The sequence below is a fragment of the Manihot esculenta genome, chromosome 13 (assembly GCF_001659605.2).
Source record: "Manihot esculenta cultivar AM560-2 chromosome 13, M.esculenta_v8, whole genome shotgun sequence".
NCBI classification, from domain to species: Eukaryota; Viridiplantae; Streptophyta; class Magnoliopsida; order Malpighiales; family Euphorbiaceae; genus Manihot; species Manihot esculenta.
This window is the reverse complement of record NC_035173.2, coordinates 3426738-3453456: the sequence shown is the minus strand read 5'-3', so window position 1 is coordinate 3453456 and position 26719 is coordinate 3426738. Positions and strand designations below refer to the sequence as shown.

The window sequence follows — 26719 nt, the reverse complement described above, 5'->3', positions numbered from 1 at the left end:
TGATTTTTAATTATTTTTTTTATGAGAGCAGTTATGATAATATTTTAGTAGTGTATTAAATATTTCGTTAATCTCTCACTTTTTGATACATTTAAAAATCTCAAAATAATAATATTTTTTAATTATTTTTTATTAAATCATATTTATACTTTGGCGTATATTATTTTTAAATTATTTATTTTATAATATTATCATGATTTTTCTGTTGATTCTTTTTTTTATTATTATAAGTCGCTGATTTATGTGATTACTCTCTTTTAAAAAATATTTTTAAAATTAATTTTAATATGCCTTAACAAGATTAATTTTAAAATATTATTATTACTGTTACAATTCGCAACGAGTCTATTCAGCTAATTTATGAATTGGTCAAACAGCTTTGGTGTTATTAAGCAGCAAGAAAATTTGTTTGACAATAACTCAAAGTTATTGTTGATTTAGAAAATTGATTCTGCTATTTTAATTTTTATAAATTCTATTATTTTAATTTCTACTTTATCTTAACCGTCCATCTATATCTCTTAAAATATTAGAGTTTCAATTTATATTATTTCAATTCTATTATCACACTTTCAATCTATTTTATTTAGTTAAATTTATCTTTTAGTTAATATTATAATAGATAAATTAGGAAAATAGGGTTTTGGACATCATATATTTTTTTACATTTTTTCTAAGATTTTATTTAATTGTCTTTAGCTTAATTAGTTTTGTTACTTATTGCAGTAATGCATTTTTACAGGTAAAAAATTAAATTTATATAATTTTTTAATAATTTAAATAAAAAATAAAATTTAACATCTTTAAGCATAATTTAAAAATAAATTTAGCCAATTTAAGGTTCAGCCGCCTCAACATTTTAAGATTGTTTGGAATTTGAATGGCCCTCGGGTCCCACACTCTGCACTCAGCGGTATACCACCTTGTTTTCACTTTTATTATTGATCATCATTACCTTGGAACGTATCACATAGCGTTTTGAGTTTTTCTTCCTAATTTTTTATTCGGTTTTAGCTTGCATGCAATGACCAAGCAGCAGCAGCAGCAACAGAAACCAGTAGTAGCCCAATTTTACAAGCCTCCGCTCTTCCATTTCCGCATTTTCTGAAGCTGCAAAGACCAAAATGAAAGCTCTGCCTCTGTATAATCCTGAACCTGCTATTTTAATCCACATCACCGATCAACGGTATGTTACCCGTCCAAAACTCCACGCTTCTTTACGATTCGTTCCGCGCACTTGGATTGGACGGAAATGCTGTTTGACCGCCAAAGCTTCTCTGGACTCGGCAACAATTGATCAGTTGGGGATTCCTGAATCGGATATTAAGAATCCGGCGGTTTCTTCTTTGTATCGAAGCTCTAAGTTGCCAAAACCGAATCAGACGGTGCTCGAAGCTCAAGCTAGGGTTTGCTCGGGACCTACACGGACCAGACCGCTCAATGAAGAGCAGGCCTCTAAAGTTCTGGACACCATTTTAAGATCAGGTGAGTTTACAATATTTACAATTTGTTGAATTTTGTTTTTATAGCTAGCGGAACTCTTTTTTCTTTTTTGGCGTCGGTAGCTAGGGGAGAGCTTAAAGATGAAGAGGAAGTTTCAAAAGCGCAGCTTGGAGCCTTTTTCGCGGCAATGACAATCCGTGCAAATGCGTTTCCGGAAGCAACCCAATGGAGCGACGGGGAAAAGCGGGCAATGAGTAACTTTTGGCCTCTACTAGTTCGAGCCTTGCCGGCTGATGTCAGTTTCATTGCGGATCCTGAAGGCGCGATTATGGGAGTTGGGAGTTCGATTGGTCCCCAGTATGTTGGGAATAGTACAAGTGAAATGAGATTGGTTGGTGCGCTGAGAGAGGTTTTGGCTGGTGGTCACCTTGGATATGAAGAGGTTCAAGGTGTTTTGAGAGAGGTTCTTCCCCTGAAAGTTGAAGATGACGGATGCTCGGGAGTCAGTGAATCATTGCTTTCAGCATTTATAATTGGGCAACGTATGAACCTGGAAAATGATCGCGAGTTGAAGGCCTACTGCCTTGCGTTTGACGATGAACTTGGTAAATGTTTGAATAGCTATTTCATATATATATGAGTGAATACTTCATACCAGTGTATATAGCTTTTTCTGTGTGATTCAAATTCAGTTCCCCATTAGGTCCTCCGCCTGTTGCTGATGTAAGATCATTGACTCATTATGGTGAACCTTATGATGGAAACACGCGTTTCTTTAGGAGCACTTTGTTTGTTGCTGCGGTTAGATCCTGCTATGGTGAATCTTCATTGCTTCATGGTGTGGAATGGATGCCGCCTAAGGTCAACCCTCTGCTTATTGTCTATGTAGCGCGTATGTCCGTATCTTATTTCTGGTTTCTCTTTGACTCTGAAAAATTGTCATTGAAAGAAGATATTGATAACAAAAATCTCTTTTGTCCCAACTTTTGCTGTTCAACTTTTTGTCTTAACTTATCTGGTAACATCATTTCATAGACCATTGATCTCTATCCAGCTGTGTATTGTTAGCATGGAGCGCTAACATGTATCAATATTTTGTTTTGGTTCATAAATGTGTCAAAATTTTTAGTGCCGTGTCAAATAATAAGTGGTGGGAGTGGGACAAGTAGCAAAACTCAATTGATAATTCCACTGTTGAGTTTTCAGCTTTCTGTTAATATCCCCTTCAAGCTGATAACTTTAAAATGAATGGATGATTTAATTTCCTAAGTTGGCATATGCCTACCTGCTCTCAAGCATGACCTATTCAAGATCTTTTGTGGGGTGGAAGAGAAATGGTGGTGATATCTGCACTCATATATTCCTGGTCTACATTATATCTGATAAAAGATTGTCTCAATGGTCCTGTATTTCGTTAGGGGGGTATAACTGAGGAACAAATGCTGAAGTTTATGGGAGCAAATGTGAGCTTGACCCCTTTGCAGGCTAAAGGACTTCTTGAGGTGTTTCTTTCATACTATTTTGCTGTGCTATCTGCATAGTCTTTCTTCTTGCCCTCTTTAACTTTTTTACTATTATTTCAGGATGATGAGGTTGGGTTTGCCTACATAAGTCAGCGTGAAGCTTGCCCATCTCTGTATGAAATCTAATCACATATATCTATTTCTAGCCTTCTGCTTTTTCCATGGAGAATTATCACTAAGTCCCCTCTAGCTGTCTATGTTTTTTCCTTTCTTCTTCATATTTGAAATGTTTTTCTTAATTTAGTCGATGACTGTGCAACTTTTATTTGGTAAATAATTGTGCAATTTATCTTACCTTTAATCATTTTAGTCTTTATTGGCACTATTAATTTCTAACCATGCCCACTTTTGAGCTCCTGGAATTAAATCAAGGCACATGAAAGTTCTAATGTTTTTTTTTAATTTATTTTCAGATATTCATTGATTGGATTGAGGGAGCATATCAAGAAACGTCCCTCACTAGCAACAACTGAGAAGGTTCAACAATTTGTGAGGGTGAGCCTCATTTTTTACTGATTAGTGTGTTTGATACTTCTTACATTTAGGTCCCCTTTTTCCTATATAAGCATAAAGCATAATGTCATCGAGCAACAGAAGTTGTTTTTTTTTTTTTTTTTTTTTTTTGGGGGGGGGGGGGGGGAGAATAATGTCATCAAACCATAAGAGAAGGGGGGTGGGGGAAGAAAGAAGAAGGAATAGCATATATGCTATCAAATCTTGTTCTGACAGAAGAATATTGTGATGTTAGTGGCAGCAGCAAAATAAGACAGAAAAGACTGCCCTTGAAAACATTGAGATATATATATATATATTTTTTATCCTAAAGGAATGCTTGGCCTTTGGCGGGTGCTATTTTCTTTCTGAAAAAGTCGGTAAATATTCTGCAGTTATGTACATGATGAATTTCTTCACCTGCTATGATTGTAATTGTATTCCAGATGAAGGTGATGTTGGTTCTATCATGCAACTTTAAATTCTAGAGTAGTCCATCTAATGTGCATTAAATTTGTTGTTTCCAACAGGCTCGCGGAAGGGAAGCAATGGTTGCTGGATTTTATCATGAAGCTTATGAGTCCCATTTAATGCTTATGAAAAGAAGAGGTGTTCATTCTGGTTTGGTGGTGAAGGTTTGAACTTAGCAATTTTAATCTGTCATTGAACTCAAACGTTTCCCTGATATTAAATCTGAAATGGCTGTGGCTTGAGAAAATCTTTCTATTTGAAAACCGTCAATACAAGTTTTTGAGATGTTTTGGTTAAACTAGTAATTAACTTTTGACTTAACTGAGTGATTAAAATCAACCTCTTGATATTTTATCTGACCATGCTGGTGTATTAGGGTGAGGAAGGGGGCCTCTCAATGACAACAAGATTGCGTTCTGCATATGCATCAAAAGGACTGCCAGTGAACTATTGTTCAGGGTTTCGTTCATGGAGCATGGCTTCTGCTTTTGAAGTTGATGGTTTGCCTCCTTTAGCCATATGTCTTCTTTAATTTCCATTTTGAATATTTTTAAAATAAAGGTCTAGTTGGTTAATTTTCTATATGTATGTAGTTAATTTCTTATTGATAGTAGATACACAAATTGACCAACGTATTTATTTGCACCAATCTTCTAGCCTCTATAATGAAACCTCAACTCTTTGTATTTCAGGGGTGTCACGTGAGAGTTTCAATATTGAGGTTAATGCCAAGGACTATGGTTTTGAACCCACTGCTACGCCAAGAACTGATAGATCGGTAAAATTTTCTGAGTCCCTCTATGAGTTCATGGAATAATGGTGGTAGGATTCAGCTACATCTCTAATGGCAAACTTGTTTTCTACCCCTTTTTAATTGGAAAATTCAAGAGGTCTGATTCACCAAGCTTTTCATCAAAGAGCTCTTACACCAAATATCCTAATTGAGGTTTGTTTGTTCTATGGTCAATAATAAATTTTCTCAAAGACCACTAGAAAGAAAAGTGGTTATATCACTTGCACAACCTGTATGCATGAAAATAACTAAAGAAACAGAAGGAGAAAGACGTGCACTAGCTTATTATAACTAGCCAAAAATATGGTTTGGTGCTCGTTCTCTTTCCAAGAGCAGAACCTGCTTGCTATGCTCTTTGCTTCCAAATAGTTGGTACAAAATCTATGATCATAATAATGAGCTGGAATATCGGGATAACGACAAGTTCTTGTTTTTTCCAATTCACTGGATGAACCATTCAGTATTTATGGTTTCTAAATTATTTTCATATGTTAATATTTCTAGATCTTCCTGTTTCTCTTGACTACCCATCAAACCTTTTCCTTGAGAATGCCATTACAATATTTGCTAATTCATCATTCTCCATTTTGGTCAGCTGAGGCCAATAAGATGATTGGCTAAAAACAGTCCTATTTCTTGTCACATTTCTCAATCTCCTGTAGCCTTTTTCTTATTGATCAGCTGCATTATTGTGCTGTCTTGTATATTTTTTTTTTTTACTACTAGGTCTCCAAGAATATAGAGCTGGGTTTAGCAGCTCTTCGTGGCGAAAAAGGTCCAGCATATGATCGGATCGTCCTGAATGCTGGAGTAGTAGATCACTTACTGGGATGTGATGGTGCAGAAGATATCTCCTCAGCCCTCGACAGAGCAAGAGAAGCCATTGACAGCGGTAGGGCTCTTGAGAAGCTATTAAATTACATAAAGATCTCTCAGAAAGTTAGGAAGTGAAGCCCAACTGGTGCTTCCTTCAAGTTGCATCAGATTTTTGTATGTGGGCGTTGTAAATCTTTACATTTTCTCAATGTTTTTGAATAGTAATAACAAGAGGGTGAGGGGAAGGTAAATAATTATGGGTTTTTTCCCCATTTTATTTTTGTAAATTAGCTTAGCAGTTAACCTCGTGGCTGAGATCAGTTATCAAAGAATGTTGTTTGCTGTTGTATAAACATTGGAAGATCTAGTTGTCAATCACCTCTTTTTGTAGCGACGGGACCTGGGGGAAATTCTCCATATTTGTCTTGCGGTTGACAATGTTGATGGTACTTGTGATATCTGATGGTTACTGCAACTGCAGATTTATTCTCAACAGCAGGAGATTTGAATTTCTTTGAAGAATGCTTTTGCATTAGAGATGGAACATGCTTATTGATTCTCATCTCCGATTAAAATGATAATAAGGGAAAAGTTTAGGCCTATCCGCTTGTAGAAAACCGCAGTATTAGAAAATTGAGGTAGTGTTTTGACTGGAAAATAGAATTCCAACGAATAGAAAATAGAAAATTTAGTTTTTAAATTTTTTAAAATTTTGCTAAGATTTAAAAAACAGCATGTAGTTATTTTCTGTTATAAAGCTTTGCTTTTAATTTTTTCAATTATGACTTTTTTAATTTAAATAAATTATATACAATTTTTCATAATTAAAATGAAACTAGTTTTAAAAAATATTTCTTTATAATTATAAATATTGCAAAAGTAAAATAGTATGGGTGCATTTTTTATTAATAGAAATTAAATATTTGAATAAGGATTTTGATTAATTGCATGATAAGAAAGTAGTATTCATTATAGTTAAGCTTAAATTTAAGATAAATCAATTTAATTCTAAAATTGAAACCAATTTATTTTAATTTTTCATTAACCTTTTTTAGGAAATAAAAATTGAAAAAAATTATATCAAAGCTAAAACCAAGCACGAAGTGAGATTGGAATTACGTGACTGCAAACGCTTCCGATGATATTAGATCATTGAGTTGATTCTAAAAGCAAACAAATCAATAATTTACATAATTCAGAATTTTATTTTATTATAAAATTATTATATATATTCAACGGATTACTTATAATAATTTTAAAAAATTTAAAAGATAATATATAATTTTATTATATTTACATATTTAGTATTGTGGTAAATACATCCGAATAAATCTGAGAGATCGTAAGTTTGAATCTCCGCTTCCCATTTCAAAAAATATATAATTAATTTATATCAACATATTATTTTTCGTTGATAAATAATAGAAGATGCTGATTTAAAAAAGTGAAAAATGGGATATTGTTTGCATTTTCCTAAATTCTATATGGATTGCTTCATGTATAATAATTTTCCTCTAACGAGAAGCATCAGCTACTGCTTTCGCTATTGAGAGCGACATTACTATGGAATAAATCCATGAAATCAAGATGACTCTTCACAAGAAGTCTCCTTATCAACCAAGAATTCAATGGTTTTAAGCCACACCACAATTCCAGCGTAACAAAGTTTACCCATTTGTGCCTTAAAATTTGACAGAAACTCGCAAATAATCCGTCTGTCACTTTTCAGTGGATTTGCTAACCGCCGTTTTGTGCTTGTCCTGCCCAAGACATTCCTCACATTTATTGACCGACACTACAATTACACCTTCTCCTAACACTTGGCTTATAATCACGGGAGTTCCCTGGAAAAACTCGCAGCTTGCTCTTTTAGAGGTGCCCCACTTGCCCACTTTCATACTCTTGCAGCATTTATTTTTATGATTCATTTCTGCAACTAGATTCTTTGCTTTGATGGTCTGCAACGTTCAAATGGGTAGAGACGTCTTCCTTGTTTCGAGCTTTCTGGGTTGTGGGATTTTTAAAACAAAGGCTGCAGAAGATGTGCAGATATTGTTGATTATTGGTCCATTCATTTCCCATTTTTTGTTTTCTTGATTGATTTATTTATTTTTTCTGTTTTGCTCCATCTGATTTTAGAGAAAGTTGTAATCTTGAGAATTTATTCTTATTGGGTATGCTCTCTCCATCTTGGTGCATTTCTTTCTCTTTAATATAGTATTAATTATCTGAGGTATATGGTGCTTAGTTCATTCAATTTGATTGTGATTGTTCTTGGTGAAATTTTGAGTTTGCAGTATTGGGTCATTTACTTGTGATTGAGAGTGGTCAGCCATTTTTATATTTCATTAATGGCTTGTTTCATTCTAATGCCTTCCGGTGAAACCTTTTCAGGTAAGGAATCGAGTTTGCTGGTTTCCCCGTTCTTTCAATAAGAAGGTAGACTATTGTACATCATGGCACCTAAGGCGTTAGACTATGAATCGTTGAATGAAAATGTGAAGAAGGTTCAATATGCTGTTAGAGGTGAGCTGTATCTTCGAGCTTCTGAGCTTCAGAAGGAAGGGAAGAAGGTATACATAGAGTTCTTCTGCTTTAGCTTTCTCTACGAATATTGTTCTATTAGTCTCTAGTTTTTATTTTCTTTGGAAAAATTAGTCAGCGCAGTTGCTCATTGAGCTATCTATTGTTGTTATTTCAGCTTGCAATTAACTTTTTACATGATTATTTGCTCCTTGTTTTTGGATCCTCCGTAAAACTCCCAATATGAGTTTAGTTTATTCTAACACTTGGTGATAGTTTGCAATTTGTTTTACTTGTTCAATGTCTTTCAAGTAATGGTGGATGCCTCCAGTTATTTCTTTCTTGATGCAACTCTTGTTTGTATTTTGAAGTTATCTTTTAAATGCTTATTGCGGGGATTTTGTTGCTTGATATGTTTGTAACCCTTCTGAGAAGAAATCTGGGTACTTTCTGACATGCAAAATATTAAACTTGATCACATAAATTGCCACCGTGGCAGGAATAGAATTTCATAAATGTTTAGCGTGGCACACAAAAGAAAAATATTTCCTTACAGCAGGAAAGCAATGGGAAATGTGAATTTTCGCCAAAATTCTGATATTGTCAAAGTGTCATGTAATGTTAACTAAGTATGCTATTTATTTCCTTTTAAAGATGGGAAAAGACAATTTTATATTCTACTTCTCTAAAGTTTGATTAGTAAAACAGTTTGATAAATTTTCATAGCAAGATGTTGGTAGCCCTTTAAATGGTTATCTGTGCGTCACTACTTCCACTTCATGTCTGTAGATTATTTTCACAAATGTCGGCAATCCTCATGCCCTAGGACAGAAGCCCCTGACTTTTCCTCGCCAGGTACAGTTGCCACGTCTTTGAGTAATGCTGATATTTCCTATAATTGTATTTGTGCTGTCTGAGTTGAAACAATGAATGTTCTATTGCAGGTGGTTGCGCTCTGCCAAGCTCCATTTCTACTGGATGATCCCAATGTAGGACTGTTTTTCCCTGCGGATGCAATTGCTAGAGCTAAACATTACCTTTCAATGACATCTGGTGGCCTAGGTATCAGTTTGGCCTGCCTTTTACTTAAATTATCAAGAGTAAAAAGATTAAATGGTCCGAAGTAACAGTGCCAAGGATTTGAGAATTCAGCATATCATGTGTATTTGGAGATGGATGATTACAAGTCAAACGACATTTTGTGCAGATAGTCTAGCCTGTCATGTCATCTGAGCTTATTAAAAGCCGCATGTTGTGTTGAATAATGAAAATAAGCTTTCCTCTGATTGGTTTTATTTATTTTCTTCACTGCAACGACGTTCTTGACCTCTTGAATTTCATCATTATATGGGTCAAAAAGCAATGCCAACTCCATACATAGCTTTCCTAATTTTTAATTGTTTCTGGCCAATACAGCAATACCCTTATCTCAATGCCTTAAACAACTACTTTTTTTTTCACGTGTTTAGGTGCTTATAGTGGCGCACGAGGTATCCCTGGAATTAGGAAGGAGGTGGCAGATTTCATCAGAAGGCGTGATGGATATCCAAGGTGATAATGCTAGATGTCATGCTCATATTATTTTCTTCCTTTCCTTTTTCCTTTTTTGGTTTTTTTGAAAAACTAGCACTTAGCTGTGGTGCCTAAGTTGTGAGCTCAAGGGATATCGTTATTCCTGCTCAATTGACAGTGATTCAGAACTCATATTTCTAACTGATGGAGCCAGTAAGGGTGTGATGCAGATCTTGAATACGATAATTCGTGGGGAAGGTGATGGGGTAATGGACTTTCCTTCAATGAGTGAAAATATAGCACTCTATGATAGAACATATGTTTCTTTTGCTTCATTTGTCTTCTCCTTTCATCTTGTTATGCTAGAGACTTTTCTCGATGCCAATGCCATTTTGTGTTTTGGCAGATCTTGGTTCCAGTTCCACAGTACCCACTTTACTCTGCTACAATATCTCTGTTTGGCGGTTCCCTGGTACCATATTACCTAGAAGAGACAGCAAATTGGAGTCTTGATGTTAATGACCTTCGGCATTCGGTTTTTCAAGCTCGCTCTAGAGGACTAACTGTTAGTGTGCTTTGACTCTTCCTTCTATGTATACAAGTGGAAATCTACTAGCATTCTATGAACACAAAAGTGAAGCTTGAAAACTGGATCAATGGATGGTTAAAGAGGGTGCTTGGAATTTTAGTTATGAGTTAGTGTGGTTCTATGAGCAATCACCTCATAAACAAATATATCATTTTATGGAGAATCTTTTGTCCTTTCTTTCCTTAAAATTATCTAGATTTCTTTGGGAACTTGCTTTCATTAGTGAAATGCTCAGCCAACTTTTCTTGTAATGATTCCCAACTAAATCTCATACGTATCGGAATATGATCAGGTAAGAGCAATGGTGATTATAAACCCTGGCAACCCCACTGGTCAGTGTCTTAGTGAAGCTAATTTAAGGGAAATATTGCACTTCTGTTACCAAGAAAACCTGGTCCTTCTTGGAGATGAAGTTTATCAGCAGAACATATATCAGGATGAGCGGCCCTTTATCAGTGCTAGAAAGGTAAATATCCTTTTACTTCTAGAGCTGGCCAGGGTTTCAAATGTTATAATATTCTATTCTCCTCATGATTTTTTGAAGGTTTTGATGGATATGGGGCCACCAATAAGCAAGGAAATCCAACTCGTTTCTTTCCACACAGTCTCCAAAGGATATTGGGGTGAATGCGGACAGCGGGGTGGATACTTTGAGATGACCAACATTCCTCCACAGGTTCGCTTTCAAAGTAAAAATTTTCATGGTCTTGAGATGCAACCAGGCGGTTCTTGCAAATATTAATTTATGCTTTCATAGCCTAAACAACTTAATTCGAGAACAGAAACAGAAAAGAACATGTAAACTGTAGAAACTAGAAAGAACAAAAAAAAAAAAAAGAAAAGTGCAATCAATCAGAATTCTACTAGCATCTCGTATTGACATTAGTCAACTTTTACTATCTGATACCATTTACAAAGACAACTGAATTGATTCTATTACAAGCAAGAGTTTGTGTTTTTTTTCCCTTTTAATCTATATAGTCATCACATGCTTGCATTTATGATCCTTCAAACCCAGTAATATTTAGACTACTGACACTTGTATCCTTTTTTTCTTATGATTTGATCTTGCAGACGGTGGATGAGATTTATAAGGTTGCATCCATATCACTCAGTCCTGTGCCTGCCCAGATATTTGTAAGTTGGACATAAATTTGCTATGGTGCTTCTATTCTCTGTTCTAATTATTATCCGAGTAAGAAAACTTCCTTTTTGTTTGCAGATGGGGTTGATGGTCAACCCGCCTAAACCTGGAGATATTTCATATGAGCATTATATTAGGGAGAGGTATGCCTGCTAAAATAATTTTTAAACGAGTGAAAAATCTGACATGGCCATTGTGATTTTCCAATAGAAGCTTTGAGGAACAATACACCACAAAAATATTTTTGGTCATTGATATAGCAGTTATTTTCATCAAACCTGATTCTAGCTGAAAAAAAAAATTAGAATAAGATGTTTTTTCTGGAATGTTAATGTCCACCATGAAGTTATTAAGGGGCCCCTTTGAGTGGTGAATAATGGTGTTTATGTATGTTGAAACATACAGCAAAGGAATCCTTGAATCACTGAGGAGAAGGGCAAGGATTATGACAGATGGATTCAACAGCTGCAGAATTGTAGTGTGCAATTTCACAGAAGGTAAATAGTTGTTTTCTTAAATTTATTAATATGTTGAATTTTATAGGACTCCTCCCATTTTACAGTTTTGACTTGTTGGTCGTTATATGAACATTATGAATTTGGTTGCAGGTGCCATGTATTCATTCCCTCAAATTCGGTTGCCACCTAAAGCAATAGATTCTTCAAAAAAGGCTGGAAAAGTTCCTGATGTTTTCTACTGCCTCAAGCTTTTGGAAGCCACAGGAATCTCCACAGTTCCGGGTTCAGGATTTGGACAAAAAGAAGGGTACTTGATTATTAGTTATTTTAATTTTAAATTGAAAGTTTTGAGTTCCATTTGAGAATCCTCTTGGGGAGATTTTTAGGATGTTCTTAGCTGAAGTTGTAGAGGCCATTTCCTATTGAATTCTTTCTGATAGTTCAGCCCATTTGAAGAAACCAACAATGTTCTCTAAATGTACAGCCATTCGAGTTTTTCTCGGCTGTAGTCTAGTTCCAGATTGCCTGCTATACATCTGGGTATTTGCATTTGCACTGAAGTTGAATCAAGTGCTTGTGAAGAGAAAAAAGGATTTTTTTTTTCTTCCTTCTGGTTTCTGGAAGTGAGTTTGTATTCTGTCTCTGTCTCTCTCAATTTCAAGCCTCACCCTCCTGTGCTTGCATGGTGTTCTGTGATATAAAACTGTGCATAAACAGTGCTGAAATGACAGTGTCTCATGGCCAGTCTAACTGTTCATTGTAGGGTTTTTCACTTAAGAACTACCATTTTACCGGCGGAGGAAGATATGCCGGTGATCATGGCCAGTTTCAAGAAGTTCAATGATGAGTTCATGGAGGAATATGATGAACATAGGGGTTATTCAAGAATCTAAGAAATGTTTCAAATTCCAGCAAATTGTATCATATTTTTCAGCTACTTCACATCATTTGATAAATCTCCTTGAATTACCTCTATCTGGCCATAAACATAAGTTCAGTTACAGATTTCATTCTGCTGCTAACATCATCCCTCAGATTGTGGAGCATATATTGTGTTGTAACAATAATTGAAGTTGAAGGAAATTTTTGGGGATGATTAATAATTATGGTAGGACTCATGTAGAATCCCATTATAATTAAATATTAGACTGATTCAGCAGCTGAGGGCCTATCCTCCATAGCTCAAAGAACAGCTTTCCAACTAACAAGTAAAGATGAAGAGCGTTCTGAGTTTAACTCTGAAATGACATCTAAAAGAAAACAGCTTTTAGCATCTGATGAGGAAATGGAATATCGAATATAAAAAAGTAACTCGACCATTTATAACAAAGTCACTTTTGAAGATGAAATCAAACCTCCTTTTTGGCTTTGCTATAATTCTAACATCTACTCATTATTGAGGAATCTTTTATAACATGTGACAAGAAAAAAAAATACATCTAATTTTTATATAAATATTTAATTTAATAATTATTAAATTCATATAGTTGAGCTTATATTAGAGTCATTTATTACTGTTATTATTTTTATTATTTTTTAAACCCTAGTTCAATAGGTGGGATCTGAATTCTTGTTTGAAAATGGGAAATGGGAATCTAAGAATACATTTCAAACCTATTATAAGACCTCTCCATTTTAAGAAAAAAAAACAAAAACTACTCCATTAATGGTTTTCTTTAGATTAGAGGCTAGCCGCTTTTCTTTTCTTTTCTTTTTTTCTTTTGTTTTTTTCAAAAAGCAGCTTCATTATTGTTATTGAAATAAGCTTCATTATTGTTATTGAAATAAGTAGGAGCGAGCCATTTAATTTAAATTGATAAAATTAATTAAATTAAATTAATTTAAAATTTTAATTTAATTTTTTATTCATTTTGATTCGGTTTAATTTTTAATTTTAAAAATTTCAATTATTTTAGTTGGATTTAATTTTGATGAGAAAAAATTAAAGAAATTAAATCGAACCGATTAGTAATAATAATATATTATTTTTCATAATATAAAGATTAAATCATATTAAGGTTAAAATATTTTAATTAAATTTTAAAATAATAAAAATAAAGTATAAAAATAAAAAATTTATTAAAAATTTAAACTGATCAAATCGAATCGAATCGAATCAAACTGGTTTAATTCGATTCGATTTCTGATTAAAATCGATTTGATTTGATTTTTATAAATACTAAAATTTTAATTTTCAATTTATTTAATTCAATTTAATTTTAAATCAAATTAATCGATTGGTCCTAAACATAAGTGGATTTATCTGTCAGCTTTAGGTAAGGAATGACTTTCTTCTAATATGGAGCATGGATCTTCCTCCCCATCTGCAGGCTGAGATTTATTTTATTTTATTTTATTGAATTTCAAATTTCATGGTAATGGTGAAAGGCAATAAGGAGGAAAATGAGAAAGTTTCTTTCTTTGATTCATCATATATTCAGTCTCTTGTTAATGAATCTTTTCTTTCTTTGATAAAAAAAAATTAAAAAAAAAAAAGATATTGCACCATAGACAAATAGGGTAACACTAAATAATCTCCACTGCATGCCAGAATGCATATACATGAGTTTGGAACACTGCATTGAACTTATCCACAAAGTCCTTTTTTACCAAAAGAGGAAACTTTACTTCCACAGATCATTCATGCCTTTAAAAGAGAACTGCAAACACAAGTTTTATTATTAATTTTTTGTTGCCAAATACATATATCCCATCTGGATCTGACTGAGCCAAGCTCTCTCAATGCTTCTGCACCCACATCACGATCAGGAGGCAACATTAAATTGCAATACTAAGAGGCTTTTAAAAAAAAAAAACTATAATTATTTTTTTTAAAATTAAAGCTTTGTTTATCTATATATTAATATTACTAATAAGATTGTTATATTTCAGAAATTTTTAGAGAGTTACTTTTAATAAAAATTACTTTATTTTTAGTTTGATAATAAAATATTTTTCATTAAGAATTTTTTTTTATTTTAAGTGTAAAAAAAATTAAGAAATTATTTTTAATGTTTTCTGTAAAATAAATGAGGACTGATAAAGGAAATATAAATAATTAATAATAATAATAATGAAAATATCATTATCATTATTATTGTTGAGTGGGTTCTGATAATTCCAATCAGAGCAAAATGATTTTGGCGCGAAACGTACAAGTCAATATAGGAGGTGGTGCTGCCCGCGGTCAGCCATATTCCCGGCCGCGGGCACTTCTCCTCCCTAAAAAGTCTTGACTTATTTAATCTTGAATCGGCTTATGTCACGAGTTTCCTCGGGTTCTCTTTCTCTCTCTCTTCTCTCTCTCTCTTATTTCTAATTCGCATCAACGCTGCATTCACCATTACACTTCCCTCATTTAAAGCTTCTTTCTTTCTTTTCAAAGATTTTCTTCTCAATTCCATTTCAACAAATTTTCTCTCTCTTCTTCTTCAGTACTGATATTATATATCTCCCCGCTCCTCCTCTCTTGCTAGCTTCTTTAGAACTCTTTCTCTCGGAAAATAACCTTTGCTTTCCATTTTCTTTCTTTCTTTCTTTCCTTCTTTCTGGTTTCATTTGATTCTCAGCCAATCCCCACACGATCACTATACATCTTCTCTTTATTCTCTGTACACTTTATTCCTTATTCTCTGAAGGCTAGCTTCCTAGCCTCCTAATCCTATATTACTTGAAGGGTTCTCTTTGTTTCTTCGATCCAAAACATGGGTTTCTCAGGGAAGCCTCAAGTTGATTCTGGGACGTTGGAATTGGATGCTAAAAAATGGGTTATTGCTGGTATTCCTTTAAGAGCTCCTTTAAAGCCCATTTTTACGAATCCTGTGGAGAAGGAAAGCGAAAGTAGTGGTGATGAGTGTTCGACGACCACCACACCGACAAGTGAAGATGCTAGAATTCCGACGAGACTGACTTGCCCTCTGGCTCCTAAGAAGCGGAAAGCTACTTTGAAATGTAATTACAATAGAGAGTTCTTTACTCCTCCTCCTGATTTGGAAACTGTTTTTATACGCCATGTTAATTGAAAATGGTTAACTGATTGATTGATGATTATTAAGTTCAGACCATTTGCTTCTTTTTCATTTCCGATTCTCTCGCACTTTTCTTCTGGTTTCTCAGTTAGGGCTCTTTTTAGCTAGTGTTTATTTTAGGGAGCTTTGTATACAGCTTGTATAAGTAAATAAAAGCTAGAATTTTAGTTTGCTTTTGAAGCTCCTGTAGGGATTTGCTCTCTCTCTCATCTCTCTCTCAAGCTTCTTGTTAGAGTTATTTATTATGAACAAGTTTAGTCCGCTCTTGCATGGAGAACCCATGAATCATGCTTTGCTCTCCCCTAAAAATCTTAAGAGAATTGATCACTCTAAAGCGAGCATGAGTGTTTTCAACTCTTCAACAATTTATGATCTGAAATCTGAAGTTAAAGACAAAGGTGATTGGTTTAAGTCAGATGTTCTTATCTTCTTTATTTTCTTTATTACATCTCAGTACAATTTTTTCTCTGTTCATGTCCATGCGCAAACCAATGTGACATGCAAGTCAATATCTAAACAAGCATCCAAAAGTTGTCAAATGCAAGCAAGTAAAGGCAAAAGGGCAATCCTTTTCACTGGTAAGAAGCTGCTGCACGGCTGCTTCACGGCTCCATAGATTTGACTCCAAATTTAGCCACATAACTATGAAGACCCACAACTTTTCGTGGACTCTAACCCTCATCCACACCACCACCCTCTTCTTTTGACCTAACAAGAAGAGTAGTTTCAGTGTTTGACCCACCACCCACGTCGGACTCTTATGACATTAGTGGGAAGGTTCTCCCCGACATTGCTTTTGTGATAAACCTTTTTTATTTAAGACAAATAACATGCATGTGGATTGGTATATGTATATATATAGAGATTAGAATCCTATGTGAGCTTGAATAGACCTTGTTCAAACACTTTCAACCTCAACTTTTCCTGTCCAATAATTGACCTTGTCACTTAAATATCCACGTATAGTCTCTAATCTAACCGCTATATTTTAAGATTTATATAACTATCTACAGTTTAATAACAGTTAAAATTATTATAAATAAAATTCAAATTTCATATTATATAATAATATATTTAAATAAATAATTTATTTTATAATTAATATGGAATGTTTATCACAAAACTGTGAGAAGGGGAGGGTCACCTAATCTTGGGTTTATTTTGTGCAATAAAGAAAAGCTTCCTCGGGATCGGAGCAGTCACTGAGGCAATCTTGTTGCACCACGTCTAATCTCTGAGAATCTTTACTTGGCATTTAGTTCTGAGTTTTGGATTTTTAAATTAGTGGATTAAGTGCTAATATTATTGGTGGCCACATGGAGAGTTTCATATATGTTTTGGATATATTATTATACTTTTCGGACATTTTTTACCACTAATGGAGACAAGGGAACAAATTTTATTTTAAATTCGAGATAATTATGTAAGAACATGCTCTTTGCGAACAAGTTTGGATTAATAGATGTGTTTAGTTCCGGAACCACACATTAATTAAATCATATTCCTATTGATTAAGAATAATTAAATTATATTCCTATCGATTAGGCGAGTAGTATTCAATTAAAATTAAAAAATCTCTTAAATTAAATTAATTTAAAATTTTATTTCGATTTTTTATTTTGATTTAAATTTTAATTTTAAAAATTTTAATTATTTTGATTTGATTCGATTTTGATAAAAAAAATAAAAAAATTAAACCGAACCGATTAGTAATAATAATATATTATTTTTAATAATTTAGCGAAATTAAATCATATTAAAATTAAAATATTTTAATTAAATTTTAAAATAAATAAAGTATAAAAAATAAAAAAAATTATTAAAAATTAAAACAATCGAATCGAATCAAAATAATTTAATTTGATTCAGTTTCTGATTAAAATCGATTCGATTTAATTTTTATAAATACTAAAATTTTGATTTTTAGTTTATTCAATTAAATTATTTTAAATTGAATCGACCGAATGCTCAATTAGAAATACATTTCAAAACTTTTTTTATAAACCATAAATTTTTATATTATTAAAGTGAATTTAATAATAAATTATTGTATTTAATAAATATAATGTTGTATTCATTATAAAACTCTAATTAAATTTCCATTCAACTTTCTTTTTATTAGCAAACATACACGATATTAATAAATCTTAATCTTCAAGTTTGGAACTCTATAATGCAAAAATCTTGTAAGAAACCCATTTATATTTACAGCAATTGAATTGCCTTTAAATCTGAATGTAAAAGAAAGATGAAAATCTAAATTGGGGTGACTATATATTGAAGCAATTAATATTTCTTGTCTGAAAGAGAGCAAGAATTTTGACAGAAAATTTAATTGCAAGGTTGTCAGAAAGACATTTATTAGATCAGAGAACTTGAGAGAGTTTGAGAGACCCACCACAGTATTCATTTGTCAACTTCCTCATGGTACTTTGAACATGTTTAGGGTTAATGGCTGTGGGCTCATAAACACCAGTTTGAACCATGAACAGCCATTTTCTGTCAAGCTTTTGCCTGCCTAGGGTTAGGGTTAGGGTTTCATCTTCATCTTCTCTCTCTTTTCAAAGGGCTACCCCAAAATATTTTCTAGTGGGCTTCTTACATGGCCAAGCATAAAGAAAACAAACTTTGTAATAAATGCTTCAAAAAGCGACATCTATTCTTACATGATTTGAATTTTGTATCTTTTACTTTCATCATTTGAACTCAGTTTTCTCTTTGTCTGTAAGACAAATGAATAAATAAAGCCATTGATCTTTGAAATTATTCCAAAGTAAAAAAAAAAAAATCAAAAGATATGATTTTTGGAGTAAAACTTACACCAAGTCCTAAGTTTGATTGATTTAAAGAAAGGCAAAAATTGTCATGAGTTTTGATCACTATTTCAGCCATAAGAAATCTGTTTCAGCCATTCAGCTTCCAACAAGTTAAAAAGTCCATCCCCTTTTAAGAAATTTCCCTTCCGAGAAAAAAAATATATATATATATAAAAGAATTACAAACTTAGGATCCATTTATTTTACATTTTTTAATGTTTCAGATATTTTAAAAATTATAAATAAAAAATATTTTTTTGATTAATTAAATAATTTTTAAAGGAAAATAACTTACTACTACCTCCGTCTCATAATATTTGACATTTAAAATTTATTTATTTAAATCAATAAGAGTAATACTCCTTCTTGTTTATTTTATTTTTTTATATATATAAAAAAATATTTTTTTATTAATTTTTTAATTATATTTATTTTAAAAATATTATATTTTATTAAATACTAAGAGATATTTTAAGAGATTTTTTAAAAAATAAAATTAAATTAAATAGGACTATAATAATTAATTTATATATTATTATGATGTAAAAAAATAAATAATAATTTTAAAATAATTAAAAATAAAAAGATTGAAAAAAATTATGAAATAAAAGAAGCATCTTTAATTTTTAAAAAAATTATAATAATTTATCCTAAAAAAATCAAAATTTTTTCATATATTAGTATTAAATCACTTAAAAATTAATGAGAATATATAAAACAAATAATAATTAATGTTATCTTGAAATTCTCAAAGTAATTGATATTTTAGAAAAAGAAAATTATCTAAAAATTATTGTTTGGGAGGGGTCGTATTTTAAAAGAAAATATCAAATTTTTAAAAATTTAATGAATATAATTAATTTTTTTGTATATAATTAACACTTTTTTTTTTGAAATGGAACACATTATTTTTTAATATTACAAACAAATTATGAAATTATTTATTTAATATTTTTATATAAGTTATTTTTAGAAAAACTTAAATGATGTATTTTTAATTTCAATTCTTTATTATTATAATGACAAATTATTAGCATAATTTTATTTTACTTCTCATTTAAAGCTTTCTTTTTTGCTAAAGATAAAATTTCATTTGTAAAAAATTGGGGCCCACAACCGATTAGGCCTACAGCCCATTTCAAATTCAAACCCAATAGACAAAAGGGCAAGTCCTTAAACAGGAATTGCCGATCACAATCGACTTGCCCCTCAAAACCAAATCTCCAACACAATCAAGAAATCGCTCAGCTACTACCTGAGCTGAAGGCTTCCAAAAGATGAACAAAGAAAAAACACCAGCCGCACCACCAAAATCAAATTTGCAGGAGAACCATGTCACTACAGCAATGGAGGGGAAATCATCATATTGAGGCCTAAAAGGAGACCCCATACGTAGATCGTTCCCATAACAAAATCAACTCAAGAAAAGCCAAACGCAACCGAGACAATATCAGATGAGCTTGAGTCCCACTGTGGACACCGAAAAAGTGCTCAGACTGGCGCCGTTGATCTTACTGGTCTTTGAGAATCAACAGTCTACAGGAGAATTGGCTCTGTGAACCCAGAGCTGCTTAGAGTCATGAAAAAGTTAAATCCCTCTTTCGTAGCAAGAAACATGAACCACCATTTAAAGTATTCTCACTGATGAGAACAAAGTCCAGAGTTTACATATCTATATCCAGAATCCCTAGTCTTTGAAGCATAAATCTATACAGAAAAACTAAATAAAGCTGAAAAAAACGTATGTATAAACATTCAAGAGGGGGAGAGAAAAATTCACACTTCATAAATGAATAAAAAGTTTTCTCTGCTCCAAAAGGGACAGTGAAAGATGACAAAAGCTCATTGAAAAATACAGCCTGGCTTTAGAGGAAGGGAAAAAAAAAAAAATGGAGAACGAAAGATATTCGCCAAGCAGGATCCATTAAAGCTACTTATATTTTTATTTTTTTTGGGTTTTTTCTGAAATATTTTTTTTAAAATCTGGATAAATCAATTCTTTATCGCACTTTATACCGCGCTTTAAAATCGCAAAAACAGGAAGTATAAATTTTTTTAAAATAATAATTATTTATAAAATAGATAGATTAAATGTATAATATTATTTATAAAATAGTTATATTGAATAATGTTTTTCTACAGTGAGTCAATTTCATTTAAATTTAAGACTAAATTTAATTGAAATAAAATACATTAATTAATTAAAGCAAAATTGTATTTTTATTTTAAATTTTCTATTAATAAATTTAGTTACAATTAAAAAAAATAAAAAAATATAATGAATAAAACTTATGTTTAATCTTAATCCTTAAATTCAAATTAATTAAGATATCTTATTGTAATCTGATGATCTGAGATCCAATAGAATAGGGGTTTACAAGGGTTTTTGTATTGAATCATAAAACTTAAACATTCTAAGGAGGGGACTCCCCTTTTATCCATTTCGTCTTGCTTGCTGGTGACGTGTAAAGGTCTCTCCAGGATTGGGCCACGCGTCTCTGCCATGCAGATTCGGGCGTACGAGGGTATCAGGCGTCTGTCCCATGCGTAACGGCCTCTGATTCTCCCTGTGCGTACGTTCAAGCGAATCTGCCATGCTGTCTGGTGAGTATCATTCTGGATACTGGGTCGGGCCGAGAGTTGGGCCAGAGAGGAAGGGTCTGTTTTGAGCGGACTGGGTCGATCTGGACGAGGAGGTTTGGTCGAGCCCGGCCTTGGAAGTTAGATGAGCCGGGCTTGCTTTGGGTGCCAAGTACGTGGGCCTTTACTTTGTGGGCTTTAGGTTGTGGTCGAGGCCCTGGACCGGGATGAAGGAATCCAGCGGTCATCAATTGCCCCTTCACCTTCTCGGTAGTTATTGCTCTGACTGCCGAGGGGGTGAATATCAAGAACCATTATGACCGCGTCTGTTCGCGTACAGATGCCTTCATAACTCCCTTTCATCTTTTTGTCATTCCTCATTTCTTGAATCCTATCTGCCTCTTTCCCTCTCTGGTCTTTCTTTACCTCTCAGATACTCTGTTCTTCTTTACTTCCTTGTCATTATCGCCTGGACATGCTTCTTTTTTCTTTTCCATGAATGTCTTTTAAGGATCCTGACACCGTGGGCTTAGAGTCTAGAGTTGCTTTGCGCTAAGACTTTAGATTTCGAGTATATATCAGTGTTGACTCTTCTTCACTTCTAGGCCCTTTGTCGGGGAAAAGGAGTCTTTTCTTCCAGCGAGATTCTCCTGTTTTATCCGCAAAGGATGTATTTGACGCCTTCTTCAAACGGATTAAGGTGAGCCGTGGGTTTCATTGCTTTGCTGCCCCAGGGGTTTGCTTTAACCTTGCTTTCATTATTTTGACAAAAAATTATCTTGACTTGTCTCTGTTTGGAACTTTTTGCAGCACCTGAGATGAAGATGGATCAGTCCAAAACTTTTGAAAATCCGATATTACCTCGAGAGGGTCTGAATGTTGCTTTTGAGGTCCTTCTAGCAGGGCGGTTGATGGGTGGAGTCATTTGGCAGGTCGTTGAAGCTGTTTTACCCAGATCGTCTGGCTGGCCTCCTCCTTTGGTTGTTGTTCGGGCTCCAAAGAGGCTATGGGCTGCTGAGAGGTCTGTTTTGACTTTATCTTCCTTCGAGGAGGAAATTTCCCCGACGTCCAGGTTATCTTCTTTTGATATAAATGGAAGTGGCGAAAATGATCAATTTATTACTCCCTTTGGTGTGAAGTACCTGTATTATGAAAGGCTGAGATCTGCTGCACTCAGTCAAGCTTCCGACGATACTTTCGAACATCTGCTCTGTGATCTTCTTGAGGTCGTAACTCGAAGACTTATATTTTTCATGCGTGACATTCGAACAGCATATAATATCTGAGCTTGTTCGAATGTACCGTGCATCACACTTGGGCAACCGAATATTTGTCCAAAGGGGAACAGTGAGAAACGCTTATGGGAATCAACTTATTCAGTTCTCCTATAATAACGAAGCAGGGTTCGGCCGACCTACCGAGCTCGTTTCCCATATTGAAGAGTTCCTCTGTATCGAAAACTAGGATAATGATAGGTGATAGTGATGTAAACGCAGACGATGTATCTGGTCATGTAAATCCTCTAAGGATAGCTTTTCGTTCTGTTATGTGGGTATTTGTAACGCGCTGTAATGAAACTTTTCTTTTAATGAAATTCTTGTTTTTCATTTATACTTGAGTTGTTCTTCCTTTGTCATGGGTGAAGTACTGGGACTGCTTTCTTCATAGTTTTATCCAACTAAATTTTGTTTTGCTTTTCCCGAGCTGGACTGACCATATTCGTGAGCTCTTGCTTTTAATCGATGAGCTGAGCTCCGGACTCACTTAGCCAACTGAGCTTTCGGTTAACTTTTTCCGAACTAGACTATCTGACCTGTGAGCTCTGTCTTTTATTCATGAGTTGGACTCTGAGCCCTCAGCTCTTGTACAATTCCAGAGTGCCCTCATCGCTTCTTTTCGATCTCGTAGCCTTTGTTTAATAACGATAAGTCAAATCTTATAACTTTTTCAGTGGTGAGCAGGTCTGACCTTTATCATGCTCCTATCTGCTTGTATTTTTGGGCCTTTTCATGACTTGCCCCCTTATTTCCTCGGTATTTACCATAGGGGTGGTGAAGTGGTAAATTTTTGTAAGTTAAGCTGCACTAACTGGGAAATCCGGGTAGAGCCTTGTCTTCAAGGTTCGGACGAGTTGGGCTCGTATTATGTAAACGGCGAATGGGCTTTTGAATGATGGGTCGTTGTCGTGGACCTGGCTCTTGATGGATGTGGATAAGCCCAGCGATCATCTTTTTGCCCCTTTACCTTCTCGCCGGTTATTATCTAACCGTTGAGAGGGGAAACTTCGAGAGTAATTAATGATCGCACTGTTCCAAGACAAAATTGTTCAAATCAACGTTCCTTCTCATTATTGCCTTTCATTTCGACTTCTTTCTGTCTTCTGAAGAAACTAGCTCTCTTCTGCTTTTTTCACCCTATTGCATTTTCAGGTACGCTTTTTGTTCTTCCATGGAAGGTCCAAAGCTCCCCGATGTCGTTAATCTTAGGTCGCATATTACTTCCTCCAACATAACTAAGCACATTTCCCAGAGGCTCTTAGATACTCCTCTGTATCTTATTCGAGCGCCTTTTCAGAACGAAAGGATAGTCCTTCCTAACCCTCCTCCTCCTGGTTTGATGGATCCCCAAAGGGGTCGCTGTATAGTGTTCTTTCTCAAACAGAGGGATTTCGGTCTACCGTTTCCTTTTACCCCTTTCTTTATTGAGGTTTTCTGGTACTTCGGGGTGACCCCTCGGATGTTATCCCCAAATTCTATTTTGTTTCTGTCCTGTTTTGAGTCTATCTGCCTGAGTTGGGGTTTTACCCCCACAGCATGTCTGTTTGTCACTTTTTTCCGTCTGGTTAGGGCGGCCCAGAATTTTTATTACTTTTCCCCCCGTAGTGGGTTGTCTCTTTTCACGGGCTACAAGGATTCCATAAAGGGATGGGTAGAGAATTTCCTTGTGGCAGAGCTGAAATTAGAGTCTGCCCGATCATGGGAGGTGGATCTAAGTTGGGAGGAGGTCCATCCGGGTTGCAACGATCTGCCCCAATTAAGCCTTATTGAGCAGGTGGGGTTGCTTCGACTGATTTCCGTTGAAAGGAAGTATGACGTCGAGAAGTGTATGTTCGTGTCCAATCTTAGGGATATCCGGGACACGGGTATATTGCTTTGTCTAGTGATTCTGTTTCTTCTTTGCTCATGATATCAGAAAGTATGCTGACTCTTTGTAATTTCGTGTTTTTTGTAGCTTCTGAGGCTAAAATGGATGGAATCAAGTTCCCCAAGAACTTTGTCCTGTCTCGGGACAATATGCACGCGGTTTTCGACGCTTTTTCGGCTGGGCGTTCGGTGTCTGAGGCTGCGGCGGAGGTGGTTCAAGCTGTTTCCTCCAAAAAGGTTAGCCGACCTCCTGCCAAAGCTTCTTCTCGAGCTTCTAAACCAAGCTCTCGCGGTACCAAATCATGTCGGCCATCTAGCCGTGGTGGATCAAGCTCAACTCTTAAGCCCGCTGAAGGGTCTAAATCTACTCCAGCTGCTTCGGAGGGCGCGGGGAAAACCTCCCTAGCCATTGTGGAGCAGACCCAAGTCGTTGAACAAGTGGAGTCGGGTCTTGTCCATTCTCCTGAAGGGGTGTCAGGGGGAAAATCTAAGTCCCCCGTTACTGAAGACAAGGAGGCCTCTGGGACAGGGATGGAGATCATCCTCATAGAGGACCAAATCCTAGATGTTCCTCCCCGAGATGCCCCTGCCTCTGTGGGGACTGGGCTTGAGGGGTCTGAAGGCATTCCACTAAAGACCGGGGATAAGCGCCCAGCCCCTTCTGGAACATCTTTCCCCTCTCCTGCTCGGAAGAAATCCAGGGCCGCCACAGGATCTTCTCCAGCTCTTCCTCCCATTGGGAAGGAGAAAAGTGTTCCTGCTGTGCCTTCGCTGTCTTCTTCTGACAACGCTCTAAACGCGTCGGGCATTACCTCTGAATCTCCGGCCAGTGTTGTTGCCGAACTTCTTAGAGAGCGAATGTTCGGCGGAATTTTCGAGGCCTCAGATCTGCGTCTTCTTGCCCTGACTGGTCTCTTAGCCAGTTCTACCAAGGAACAGGCGTCCTTTCGGTCTCGCTCTCGTGAGGAGCTCGGATCGACGATTAGGGAGATGCTTCTGATGGTAAATTACTTTTCCACTTCTCATTTAATTTGCTTTATTTCTTTTTGACGATTGTTATTCCGTACTAGGTGACGGGCCTCTTTATGGAGGTGGATGTTCATGATCGCTCCTTTCGGGAGTCTGTAGACCGTCGGATTGAAGAGGCACGTTTAGATGAGAATTTGTCTGCAACTAGTGACGCCAGGGGTGCCCTTGCAGCAGCTCGGGAGCACACCCAGTCCCTCCAGGTAGAGTTGCACTCTGCGCTGGAGGTCATTAAAAAGGCTGAGGAGAAGGCGGCTGAGACAGCAGAGCACACCAAGTCTTTGGAAGCAGAGCTGTCTCATACTCGCAAGGTCCTCAAGGAGTCTGATGAGAGAGCAGCTGCCGTGGAGGCTCGTTGTGCAGAAGTTTTAAAGCAGCTGTCCTCTATGACGGAGGCCCTTCGAGAGAGAGATGAGGCTGTGAGCCAGAGAACTGAGGTCCAGCGTCAATATGAGGCCTTAAAGGCTGAGTCTGAAGGACTGCAGGTTCACCTGAAGGAGGTGGAAGCTCAGAAGGAAGGGGCCCTAGCTCGGGTGGAGGTCCTTGAACAGGAGCTGAGTGCGAGCTCTGATCGTATTAGGGACCTGGCTTCGTCGGCTGAAGAGTTCAACCTTCGCCACCAACAGCTCAACCATGAAGTCAGGACCTTGGAACGTAAGTGTTCAGCCCTGCTCAAGGTAGTAAAACATGTTGAAGACAGGGCTCAGCTAGAGCGTGAGCAATATATAGCGGAGTATCAAGAGTCTGATGAACTGAAGAGGAAGATCGAGCAGGCCTGTGAGGTTCACCTTCAGGACTACAAAGATTCTTCTGAATTGAAGGCGTTTGTAACTGAGGCTTGCGAAGCACATCTTGATAATATAAAGCTTCTGCTGAGATGGAGTCGGCTATTTTTAAGAAAGCTTTTCGTATGTACGTAACCGGTTACAATCGTGGTTTAAGGGAAGCTAGACACGCTCCTGATATTCCTTTGGAAAAGCTTCGTAAGCCCGAAGTGGAGTCGGATGGCGAACTGGTGTTATATGGGGAAGATGATTTTCCTATGCCCAGAGGGGATTGTCGCGTCGCAGGCCGGCCATCTGTGTCTCCTTCAGAAGAATCCGAGTCGGAGGGGGAGGACGAGGAAGTTCCTGGGTCAAAGGGAGATGACCCTAATTCTGAGAAGGAGGACCCCCACCTAGGGTCAGAGATTGCCCCTGTTGTCAATGTTGAGAGGCCTGATCCAAAGGAGGTCGTTCTTCCTCCAGATGTAGCTGTAAATAAAGATAGTGTAGGCGAGGATGTTCTCACAGATGTGAGTCCTTTGAGGACTATTTTTCCTTCTACTTCGTCCGAAAAATAGATTGTAACAGCTATTTTAAT

At 35.6% G+C, this 26719-nt stretch overlaps 3 protein-coding genes across 7 annotated transcripts; all 3 read left to right on the top strand.

The window, feature by feature from the left end:
- Positions 1 to 964: 964 nt before the first annotated feature.
- LOC110630509 (anthranilate phosphoribosyltransferase) lies at positions 965 to 5957 on the top strand. Its single transcript, XM_043949861.1, has 10 exons — positions 965 to 1485; positions 1566 to 2048; positions 2147 to 2304; positions 2862 to 2945; positions 3027 to 3079; positions 3380 to 3461; positions 3989 to 4093; positions 4306 to 4429; positions 4622 to 4707; positions 5449 to 5957. The coding sequence occupies exons 1-10, from the start codon at positions 1125 to 1127 to the stop codon at positions 5671 to 5673; spliced, it is 1761 nt and encodes a 586-aa protein (XP_043805796.1). The 5' UTR covers positions 965 to 1124; the 3' UTR covers positions 5674 to 5957.
- A 1111-nt stretch (positions 5958 to 7068) lies between these two features.
- On the top strand, positions 7069 to 12870 carry LOC110629550 (glutamate--glyoxylate aminotransferase 2). 5 transcript variants are annotated; one of them, XM_021776571.2, is made up of 14 exons: positions 7069 to 7413; positions 7933 to 8111; positions 8851 to 8916; positions 9006 to 9123; positions 9531 to 9612; positions 9710 to 9839; positions 9980 to 10138; positions 10455 to 10628; positions 10707 to 10838; positions 11237 to 11299; positions 11385 to 11449; positions 11712 to 11803; positions 11915 to 12071; positions 12528 to 12870. In XM_021776571.2, exons 2-14 carry the CDS (start codon positions 7995 to 7997, stop codon positions 12655 to 12657), a joined length of 1485 nt encoding a protein of 494 aa, XP_021632263.1. In that variant the 5' UTR covers positions 7069 to 7413; positions 7933 to 7994; the 3' UTR covers positions 12658 to 12870. The 5 variants fall into 5 exon arrangements, with proteins under 5 accessions (XP_021632263.1, XP_021632266.1, XP_021632264.1 ...); XM_021776574.2 differs by having other exon boundaries at positions 7071 to 7413; positions 9752 to 9839; XM_021776572.2 differs by having other exon boundaries at positions 7406 to 7513.
- Positions 12871 to 15028: 2158 nt separating this feature from the next.
- Positions 15029 to 15972, top strand: LOC122721542 (cyclin-dependent protein kinase inhibitor SMR6-like). The gene has a single exon (XM_043949431.1). It carries the CDS (start codon positions 15469 to 15471, stop codon positions 15784 to 15786), a length of 318 nt encoding a protein of 105 aa, XP_043805366.1. The 5' UTR covers positions 15029 to 15468; the 3' UTR covers positions 15787 to 15972.
- Positions 15973 to 26719: the final 10747 nt, after the last annotated feature.